The 12,199-nt window shown below is 34.3% G+C and overlaps 1 protein-coding gene across 1 annotated transcript in view; it reads right to left on the bottom strand.

The window, feature by feature from the left end:
• LOC140156545 (metabotropic glutamate receptor 2-like) overlaps positions 1–12,199 on the bottom strand; it is a 70,296-nt gene that overhangs the window by 42,011 nt on the left and 16,086 nt on the right. Inside the window, 1 exon segment of the mRNA XM_072179485.1 lies at positions 4,819–5,727. Coding sequence (XP_072035586.1) covers positions 4,819–5,727 — 909 coding nt within the window.

Here is a 12,199-nt window from a genome sequence, read left to right on the forward strand (position 1 = left end):
CAGCCTTTTCTTTACAGAAACACTGGCATGGTTTTGCCTGTAAAATAGGCAATTCCCAGACATCGTAGACTTCGAGGGCCAGTCGTAAAAAATAATGACGGTCAACCTATATTTTTTCCCAGCCAGAGGGATCAGGCAAGGGCTGATTTCAACCATCATAGCTGTCGCTTAAAACTGAGTCGCTCCTGTGAAGAAAAAATGACGTTTTCTTAAGGCAAATTTAGCACATATCTCTATGGGACTCTGATTTGGTGGTGTGAGATCTGAATGGAGCTGTGAGTGTGAGTCTCAACTTTTGATTGAGCAAGTTAGCCCTGTTCCAAATTTGCGTTTGCATCCACCGAAGAAGTGCATTGACTGAATTTATGTAATTAAAGGCTAAAATTGAAGAGAACTGCAACATTTGCTACAAATATACCAGTTCTAAGGTGAGTTTTGACCCGAAATGTGTGTTTGAGTGAAAGATTCCATTTCGTAGAGTGACTTTGGCCCATGCAATGTTTACAATCATAATATTTGGTAAGCTTAAATCATCAATGGCATGTAATGACACAGTGGCAGATAGAGAAGACATCAGTATGGTGCTAGGGTACTGGTCGGAACTCATGAAATAGGCGCCTGGATCAGGTAAGCTTACGGTTTGTGTGTGTCTGTTGGGGGGTAGGCTAAGCTTATGATTCCACTACTGGTAACCCATGTAATGTTTACAATCATGATGGTATGCAGTGACTCAGTACCAGATGGAGAAGACATCAGTATATGGTGGCACGTGGGCTATAGGGCACTGGTTGGAGCTCATAAAATGTGCCCATGGATCAGGTAAGCTTATGGGGGGGGTAGGCTTAAGATTTCACTAATAGGTCATATAATTCAACACTTATAATTCAGGCATTGTGGACATGTTCTTCTTTGTTTCTGTGTGTCTGCCTGGCTTCTTGTCCCTCTTGACTGTAAATTTCTGAAAGCCTAAGTCTTGGTGAACTTTTAACTTGGTAATCACAATGCTATCTTCAGTAGATAGCACATGTCAGAGACACAATGATTCTGCTTGAAATTGTTTTTTAACCAGCTTCTTGCTCAAATTATGCTAAAAATAAGTTAATTAGATTAAAATAGTCTGAAATTAAGGACAATCAGAAACATGTTGGATCATTCAGATTTCACACCACCAAATAGAATTATATCGTTGTGCGCCCTTAATTTCACTTCTTAGAAAAACCCATGTATTCTCAATTTAAGTATTAAAATGAGCAGAAATTTGCATAATGTTAGCCAAATTTGGATTGGTCATGATTAGTAATATTATTTCCTGCAAGTATACCACAGATGGGCGAGATCAAATAACTTTTAATGATTTTAAGCAGCCTTTTCTTTACAGAAACACTGGCATGGTTTTGCCTGTAAAATAGGCAATTCCCAGACATCGTAGACTTCGAGGGCCAGTCGTAAAAAATAATGACGGTCAACCTATATTTTTTCCCAGCCAGAGGGATCAGGCAAGGGCTGATTTCAACCATCATAGCTGTCGCTTAAAACTGAGTCGCTCCTGTGAAGAAAAAATGACGTTTTCTTAAGGCAAATTTAGCACATATCTCTATGGGACTCTGATTTGGTGGTGTGAGATCATATATACGTTTTACACAAATTATGTTGTTTCAGCCCTCTTTACAACATAACTCAAGAACCACAGGGCTTACAAAAGTATATCTGTGATATTTGAATTCTTCTACACGCTCGCTACGAAATGTAATTTTTGCCAAAGCTCACTACCGTTCGCAAGACCCTCAGAACTACCAAATCGCAACAGTTTAAAATAGTTGCTAACGTTAAGCTAGCATTGATGCTACTAGTATACATCACCTGTTTCTAATATGACATAGCAGAGTTCCAATCCATTAAGTATATTGGAATTGGTTCTAACATGGAACACAGTAAACAAGTTTGGACATCAGTAAGAGTTGATATTTCCCCAGAGAAACCAATATTAGAAAGCTATATAAGCTTTCGATACTCCAATGAGTGTCATCGTCAGAGCAACTAAGATAACGACATGGATAATTGATTGACAGAAAGTGTCAGACGATCGAAGTAGTTTAGCCATGCGAGAGGAATATGTCATTTTGACAGATCTCTTAGTGTTTCTTGCGATATCTTACATGTCTTACGTAGTCTCATTGCCCTAAAGATGGAACTGCTAGGGTATCATGAGCTAAGTCGTCTGATATTGACTGCTCTAGGAAAAGATTAAGTCCCACTCATGTTTACCGACCTCCAGTACCCAGTAGTTTCAAGACATACATAATGTAATTATCGTACCAAATATTTACTTATACCCGCCCTCTTTATACAAGTGATTAGATTTTCGAAGTTGTTTTTCAGTTTTGAGAATTCGAATTTGATACGTAACCGCATGCAAGCCATTGATATTATAGAAACATGCAAAACAGAATTTAAAGACCCATTCAGTGATCCCAGCGCAAGTGTAAAAAAATTACAATTGTTTATAAATTGCTTAAAAGTGAAGTTAAATTAAAATTGTCATTTGGTATTTTTGAAATGACAAATTTGGCAAAAAACAAAGAAAACAGCAGTACTGACGAAGTTGAAGCCCCATTCAAATACATGTAGCTAATTTAGATACTGTCAGTATCTAAATTACAGATTCGTTTAAAATGTCTTATTTTGTCTTAAATACAAGGTTTTCGGCTGAACCACTCCCAGGCTATGTTAGCACATCTATGACAATGACAAAGGTACCAAAATCTGAATTTTGATGATTTTTACGATCTTCCGGATGAGCAAATCACTGAATGGCCCTTTAAGCTATAAGCATTGAGGTTGACTTGAGAACTTTAGTACGCGAGAAGTAAATGACAAGTACTTTCCCAACAAAAATAATATTGAACACCTTTCCCACAGACTATCTACTGATGCCTGCATCTCCAATTTCGTTCAATTGCAGATTCTATTTCTTAAGGGGAAATGTTTACTGGAAAACATTTATATTTACGAGGGGTGATTTGGTTTACAAGTCCCATGCAGTAGATGGTGTTAGTCATAGATATTCGTAACGTGTATTATGTTGTTACCATAGTTACAGAGACTTTAGATAAATAGATGTGAGAAATAGATTGATGGGTGAAAACTTTTAGGAATAAAACAAATACTATCATAACAATACAATCAAAGGATATAGAAGTATTGCATTGTAAAACGTGATTCTGCACAAACTTTTTTTCTGTATAATATGAAGCAATAGAAGTTTCTCATTTAATTTCATTGCACAAAACCAGTATAATGTTGAAATATAAAAATCAATATTTGGTCATATTTTGTTGCCTAATTTACCTTATAGTTTTAAGTTTGATTAATTAAGTAAGAATGTAACTATCACAGTGTATTTCAATCAACTGAATGAATCATAATGATCTTTAGTTAAGGGGGTACTACACCCCTGGTCAGTTTTGTGCCTATTTTTACATTTTTCTCAAAAACTATAGCACATTGGTGACAAGTAAGATATGTATATTATAGGGGCAATGACTACAACTACTGTACTAAAAATTCAGCAACTCAAAGCAAGTAGTTATTGATTTATTGATCAAATATTGGTTTTCCCTCATTTTTGACTGTAACTCCACAACTGTTGTCTGTGCTGAAATACAATTTCCAGTGCAGTAGTTGTAGTCCTTGCCCCTATAATATACATATCTTACTTGTCCCCAATGCGTTATAATTTTGGAGAAAAATGTAAAAATAGGCACAAAATTGGGCAGGGGTGTAGTACCCCCTTAAGTACCTCACGTCTTATATTATCTATTTATTTTTAAAGAAAGCGCTTTTCGCCTTATGCTGCGTGCACCTGTTTTGTAAGAAATATTTAGATACAACCAACGACAACGAGTTGTCGTCTACAGACTACAGGTGCATTGGGCTATTCCATTTGAAATTCACACTACCCCTGTGGAAGATTTTGGAAATATGTGCCACAGACGGAGTATGAATTTTAAATGGAATTAGCACATTTGGTAGCTCCATTTGAATTTCATACATCCTCTGAGAAAGATTCAAACTGAATCTTCTACACAGGAAGGGTGAGTTTCAAATGAAGCTGCCTAATATGTTAATTCCATTTGAAATTCATACTCCCTCTACAGAAGATATTTCCAAAATCTTCCACAGGGGTAGTGTGAATTTCAAATGGAATAGCCCATTGCAAGGTTAAGCTTCAAAAGCACCACCAATGTAACTTACGTGACACGTAGACCTTTAGAGCCGACATAACCGATAGTGACTACGGAATTATATTTGTCAACTAAAGCTCTTTTAATATACATATTTCGTTCAATTTGTCATTATCGTACCCTTAAGCAATCACGAATGATAAAGTACTCGAATATCTTGTTATGCATTATGACATCATATAAAACGTATGGTTTGAAATGATTTAATAATAGTACTTTAAATGCAACTCCTTGGAAATTGCGTTGTCTTCACGTCATCCCATCATATACTATCCATCAAATGTGCTGGCTACTTGTCATGCTTGTTCGTTTGAAAGACTTGCATTACTGTTTTTATTTTGAATTGTAGATTGGACAATATTACTAAAGCGGCATTAGTGATTTATTTTCTTAAACACATGACCGTACGATATTACATTAAGATAATATTATTTTTGTGTTGTTATCGGAAATTTCATTAGGAATTCCTTTCGGAACATTATGTAAAATGTATATTTGACCTAGCCTATATAAACAAATGAATTTGTGTCACAGACTTTTAGGTAATTAAAACCACTGAAATATTTCTTCTTACCAAGGGCAACTTCTTCTTTCCCCAACGTGGCATCTTCCCCATAGTTACCCCAACCATCACTACCAATCCATATAAACCTTCTCTGGGCATTTAATCTTGCTGCTGCTGAGAAGATCTGCTGAGCCATCTCCAACTGGACAAATAGTATTACCACTGGGGCATGAGAGTTATGGCTTTCCTGAATATCAAGCAAATCCTCCACTACTTCATCATAACGATCATCATCGGCGAACAAGGAGATAGTTCTTGTTATTCCTATACATATGTCGTTCTCTGGAGCTAAAGAGCCAAATGTCTGTTGAGCGCTCTTTCCATAAGTATCATATGAGTTGATGAAAGAAACATAAGTCCATTGGTAATGAAGAAGAATATCTATCATTGCCTTTACTTGGTAACTATCAGGACCAACAGTTCTGAGAAAGTATGGATATAAATGAGTTTGACTGAGTTCATCACTGGTAGAGAGGTATGACACTTGTGGTATGTGGTATAAACCTAGTAGGATTGCTGCTTGGACGCTAGATGAACTTCTTTGTGCACCGACGACTCCAATAATAGGAGGCTTGTCCTCTGAGCACGTTACATTATCTTCGCAACAATAACCAGTTTCTCTGGATGAAGGAATAAAGTTTAAGCATTCGCCTAATGTTACTGCATTGTATGAGCATGTATCGTATATTTCAAACCCAAGTGTAATATTTGGTAATAAAGTAGAGTTCTGGTTCACTTGTTGTATGGAATATACCATCGCTTCTACTTTCTTCAATGAGTTAATACTTCGAATGGCACCACATGTTTGTATATCCTCCTCCCCGAAGACATGTAATGGTACGAGGCCACCTAAGTTAATATCTCCTGCTACTGTGTAACTTACACCACTTAATTCTGCTGAGCACAAAGTTGTTGAGCCTAAGGACGGAATTAGCAAGGATAAAACTTGAATTATTCTGGAGTAGTGCAGTGCTGTTAATAGGCGTTTTTCAATTGCTGAACAAAGTAGTAATTCGCCAGCTCTTGCCATTATCATATTTAGAATGAATACCCTGCAAATAATGCGTTTCCTCGATGGATCAGCTAGATGATGAATTTGATAGGTTTCACAAAACTGACTTCAATTCAAACCGACAAACAAGCCATATAATGTATAATGCCTCCATTGTGCAATGTCCAACTATGTCACAACATACAGTCATGGCACATGAATTGCGAATTGCAGTAGACATGAGACAGATAACCAATTACTTTATGAAGTTCTGATACAAACGCATCCCCTATGTATCACCTAAGACTCGCGCCAAATCGAACCCTTGTAACCCAGAGAGTGATATGTGTAGAATATTGTGGGTACAACTTATATACAAGCATCACACAAAATATCCGGGTTCAAATTCCAAAAGACAAAATGGAAAAAATATGGAAAAGAAACTAAATAGATAAATTTTGATTTCTAACAAGGAATTAAATACTTAAATCTTTGTTTGCGAAATTTTGCTAACGACATTTTAACATTTTATGAAAAGTCAATCTCAACTTTTCTTTGCATCATATACAAAACGGTCGTAATAGTAACTTTTAAAGTTACGGCTAATACGAGGTAGTTTGTTTGAATGATTGCGCCTGCACTCCCGTTTGTGTGCAAGGTGGCGGGTATAGCATAGGACCCAACCTCAGATCCATCCTCCTTTCCTGACCGAATTATAGGATAACATTTATACCACACATAAACGACCATAAAACAACATATCCGCAATAAAAAAGAGACAATTCATTGTTTTATTTTCAAACATTGTTTTCAGCAAAAATGAGGTAATTTTTTAAGCAAATATAACATGTATAAGGTGTCATTTTCTACGCCTCTTGCTTACATATTCTAGATTCTATGGAACTTAAACTTAAACTTAACCATATAACATATAGTAAACATTAACATTGTGATTTTAATTTGCATTCATTAATGTTACCAAGAGTTAGTTAGTTAGTGAGACTCAATTTTTGTATTCATTTTTACAGTCGTAGGAAATATCGTACTATAGTACGCAAAAAAAATAAAATACTTCGTTATCTGTATATCAAGGGTTAATCATATATTTAATTGTTATTAATTGTTTTGTATGCGTGCCTATGAAAATAAAGCACCATTTCCCCCTAGGGACTTAATTATATTATTAACGCGTCGGCGAATTCAACTCTTTTTGCATGAAAAGAAGCGTATTCAAAAGTTATACATTTATAAAACCAAATGTTGTGTCCCATTATACCATCCTGGAACTTTAAATCGGAATCAAATGTTGGGTGTTGCATACTAAGGAAGTACATTGCCAAATGCTCTCAATTCACTGTGTAATAAAACACACGACTTTAAATAAGTAAATTAAAAATGTTTGTTTGTTATTCAATTATCTTGTCAATATTCATAAGTTGTTACTTTCCTCTAACAATATAAACAAACCCATCTATTTAATTAAAGCAATCCTTATGAAACAGTTGTTAAGTCAAGTTGTTATCAAGTAAATTTCAATAATTCATATTATGTCCGAAATAGATTAATATCTTCTAATTTATTCATACGATTAAATACGATAAATTGAATAATGCAATTTAAATCGGATAAAAAGCGGTATTAGGGGCCGTACAGAAACCACTTTACATGAAACAGGACAGGGAGAAATATGCAAAGACATAGTTCAAACTGAAGTATCTAGTGGTATCAACTACTGCAAAATGCATATGAAACATAATGATTTAGAAACATTTGGTGAAACAGGTGATCCCGTGTGCATGACACGAGACAATTATACATATTTTGCTGAGACAAAAAGAAAGATAATGTAGAGCGAATAACAGATCACAAAAGTCAATCACAGTGTGCTATAGCGCTGGCAAACTTATATTACAAAAGCACACACTCACGGAGTCAAAACTTAGTCACGTAATTGCACCTGTTTGCATTAAAATAGGACTTGTTGGAATTTAAATACAAATTCTCATTTCTTACAAGTTTTAATGAAAGTCGCTTGCGTAGCTTGAAATCCATGATGTTGGCTTAGGTGAACTTTATCAAAAATAATCTGGGTTTTAAACTTGACACATAATATTGTACAGTCTAAGGAAGATGACGTTTAATACAGAAGATACGATCAGCGAAGTAAGCGTGGGAGGAACCGTTTCTTTAACAACAATAACTCACTTTTTGAAGAAAAAAGTTGTTAATAAAATGAGAAGTTAAAGAGCATAAAGATCTTTATTATTTGAGATCCATTTACGGTATGTTATAAAGCTATTTGATCACGCTACGAGAACTCGTGAGTTTTTCATACTACTGATAGATACATAAGATATAATACTTCATGTGTAAATGGGGGCAATGTCATTTGATTTGTGTAATACTTGAGCAGTATGTATAAGGCTTCTATTCTGACTAAAACCTTTCTGGTCTATGCCAAGCTTATATTTCTACCGGGAAAGTAAAATTCATTTACAAATAGAACGTGTGGAATGAAGAGCTATTTAAAAACATCATTACATGATGAACTCAAATTTCGCTATCTTTAAACCATCACATTACGAAATTGCCACTTGGAAAGTTCACGGCAATTCAATAATAAAGTTTCCCTGATTACCCGTTTATGCTTTATTCATGTTCATTACTTCTCATCTTATAGGTACTACTATGTAAAACATGTATGTAGCAATACCAGTGTTAGTTATATTATCTAGATGGAATGTTCTTGATAGGTCATCGCAACTTACAAACAAATTTGACTAATACAAAGACACGAGAGCCTCCTTTGTGTAAGCTTTAAAACATGTAAAATGGCAATTCGTTATTTTGGAGCACTCTAAAGCTTACTTTTATTTATTTATTTTTTCAAATCACTTGGTCAAATATTTTCGGCCTTCTTTACTCGACACTCAGACACTCTACTTTAGATTATAAATGCTTCATAAAAAAGCTTAAAAGCTTAGTCAAGAGCCCATTGGCATTCATTCTGATGTTGAACGCAGTTTTTTCCCTAAAGTTGGCCTTTGACGATTTGGAGTACACTTTGTGTCGAAGATACCCAGTTTCCCGGAACATAAGTTAAAACGTTCTTAAAGTACCAGACAGCTGAAAGATAAACCAAAATATAAAACACCAACATTTCCCCCAGACTGTCTGCTGATGTCTGTATCTTCAATTTCGCTCAATTACTGATTCTATTTCTAAAGGCGATATGTTTTCAGGAAAACATTTATATTCATGAGGAATGATTTGGTTTCGAAATCCCGAGCAGTAGATGGTGTTACACAAGTCGCAGACGTAACCTGTACTATATTTAGAGAATAAACGATAGGAATTTTTGTTTTTACAATCCTCTACCGCCAATTCTCGCTATTCGCAATAAGGGCGCCGCCAGCGGTTTGCGATGTAATCGTGATGTATCATGGGAAAATCGTGATGTATCATGGGAAAAGGTCGACATCCAAGTCCGCGCAATACGAATATTACCATGCTATTACATCGGAACACGTGACAATATTTTTTAGTTTGTCAATATAACGATATTACACGCAAATCGATAGAGAAAAAATTAATTGTGCACATTTCAAATCACATTATTAAGTATTATTGAGTATCGATTCGCGTGTAACACCTTTATTTTGACAAACTAAAAAATATTGTCACGTGTTCCTATGTAATAGCATGGTAATATTCGTATTGCGCGGACTTGGATGTCGACCTTTTCCCATGATACATCACGATTACATCGCAAACCGCTGGCGGCGCCCTTATTGCGAATAGCGAGAATTATAGGTACGGGTGTTGCTTCTAAAATAATATGCATTTGGATATCGTTTGATTTATTTTGTTTTCCTGGTGATTTATATAAGTAAGTGGAAGTAAGGGAACTTATGACTTATATAAAACGAATATTGAATGTTTTTATTCGTGCAGCAATGGGAAGAATATTTCCATTCGGTGAAATATGAACTGTTCCATTCAACTAGCCTCGTTGAATTATAGAACAGTCCATCACCTCATGAATGTATTCTTATATACCACTGAACTCATAAACATTTGAATACTGTCGGTCAGTGACTGGATTGGTTTCAAAATGACCAGATCTCTTTTGTCACTACGGAATTATATTTGTCAACTAAAGCTTTTTGTTCATAATTGTGACTTAACAAGTTGTCAAATATCCTACCCTTAAGCAATCACGAATGATACAGCAAAGATCTTGTTTTGCATTGTGCTGACGTGATTTCATAATACATTAGTACAACAAGTGCGAGTCCCTGGAAATTTTGTATTGTGACATCAGTTTCTTCACATCATATCATCATTAAACATCATCATTAAATCATTCAAACACCTCCTAGACTCTGGCACTGAACTTGTTGTTAATTTATCAAAATTGACCATAATTGTAGCATTTTATTTGGTATTCTTGTATTTTAACAATTATTTAATTCATTTTTATAGTTGTCCCAGCAAATACAAAACCGTTTTAAAAACGTTTTTAATAAGTTATATTTTGGCTTTTGGTTTACATAGAAACGTTTTAATAACATTAAAATGTCGGGTTATATAAAGGTCATGAAAACGTTTTAAAACGTTTTGTATGAAAACACACTACAACAATATTTTTAAAATGTTTTCAAAAATGTTATTGTAAACTATTTTTGCAAACATATTTTGCCAAATATTTTGTCAACACTAAAATAACATTATGTTAAAATATCTGCACCCAGCAAACACAGAAATGTTCTTGAAATGTTTTTTTCAAAACGTTTTAATAACATTTAAATGTCGGGTTATATAAAGGTCATGAAAACGTTTTTAAAACGTTATTGCAAATATTTTGGGCAAACATTTTTCGCAAAATATTTTTTCAACTCCAAAATAACATTCTGTTTAGAATGTTTTGAATAAAGTTTTCAAAAATGTTTTTGGAATGTTATTAAAACGCTTTTATACCCTTTATATAACCCGACATTTAAACGTTTTCTGTAAAACATTTTTTGTTTGCTGAGCAGTAGATTATCAAAAAATGATTCTTAATGTTATGAAAACGTTTTATACCCTTTATATACCCTTTATATAACCCGACATTTAAACGTTTTCTGACAACCTTTTATAACCTTTTGCGAATGATGTCGAAAACGTTTTGTGTTTGCTGGGGTAGGAAATATCGTACTGTAGTACGTAAAAAATAGAATGCTTCGTTGTCTGTTTTTAAAGGGTTAATAATTTACTTAATTGTTTTTAATTGTTTTGTATGCGTGTCTATGAATATATTTAAGTACCATTTTTTTCCTAAGGAGTTAATTTAATCACCTCATTAACGCGTCGGCGGATGCTACATTTTTTTACATGAAAAAGAAGCATATCCAAAAGTAAGATATTTAAAAAACAAATGTTGGGTTCCATTCTATCCTTTTTGCACTTAAGTGTAAATCGGAATCAAATGCTGGATGTCGCATACTAAAGAAATACATTGCCAACAGCTCTCAATTCATTATGCAATAAAACACACGACTTTAATTAAGTAAACTAAAAGCCCCTATAGGCCATACCATGTTTCACCATTACGATCAATTAAGTGGGGGAATGCTTTATATTGTTAACGCGGATGATGTGAATATATAGTTTACTATTATGCAATGTAGCCTGATGATAGTTTTGTTTGTTTGTTGTTTATTCAGTTATATTATCAGCATTCAGAAGTTGGTTTATTCCTTCAACAATATAACCAAACCCACCCATTTATAGAAAGCTTTCTGAAACAGTTGTTCATAAAATTATCAAGTAGATGTCAATCATTCATATCATGTCTGAAACAGATTAGTATTTTCTAATTTATTCACACGATTTAGTAAATAATGCAAATTTTATTTTTTATCAATAAATATAATAACAATAGAGGGACAAGACAAGACAAAAGCGGACAAGCACAAATATGAAAAGACGATGCTCAAACTTAAATATCTAGTGGTAGTAACTACTGAAAAATGCATATGAAACATGTATAATGTGTAATGATTAAGAAACATTTTACATTATGACAGGTGGACCCATGCGCATGCTTGATACAAGCATATTTTGCTCTAGACAATAAAAAAAATATAATATCACAAGACCTAGAGATGGATGTAAGGGATAAAACTGGCATAGAGTGAATCAGAGTGTGCTACAGAGCTGGCAAACTTAGGTTACAAAAGCATACAATATTAGAGTCAAAACTTAGTCACGTAATTGGACCTGTTTGCATTAAACTAGGACTTGCTGGAATTTGAATATATTTTATTGAAGTCGGGATTAAATGAAGTCTGTTCTTACTTCTTACAGGTTTTAATGAAGACAACGTTGCATTTGCTTGCGTAGCTTAAAATCCAT

This window comes from Amphiura filiformis, chromosome 7 (assembly GCF_039555335.1).
Source record: "Amphiura filiformis chromosome 7, Afil_fr2py, whole genome shotgun sequence".
Classification (NCBI taxonomy): Eukaryota; Metazoa; Echinodermata; class Ophiuroidea; order Amphilepidida; family Amphiuridae; genus Amphiura; species Amphiura filiformis.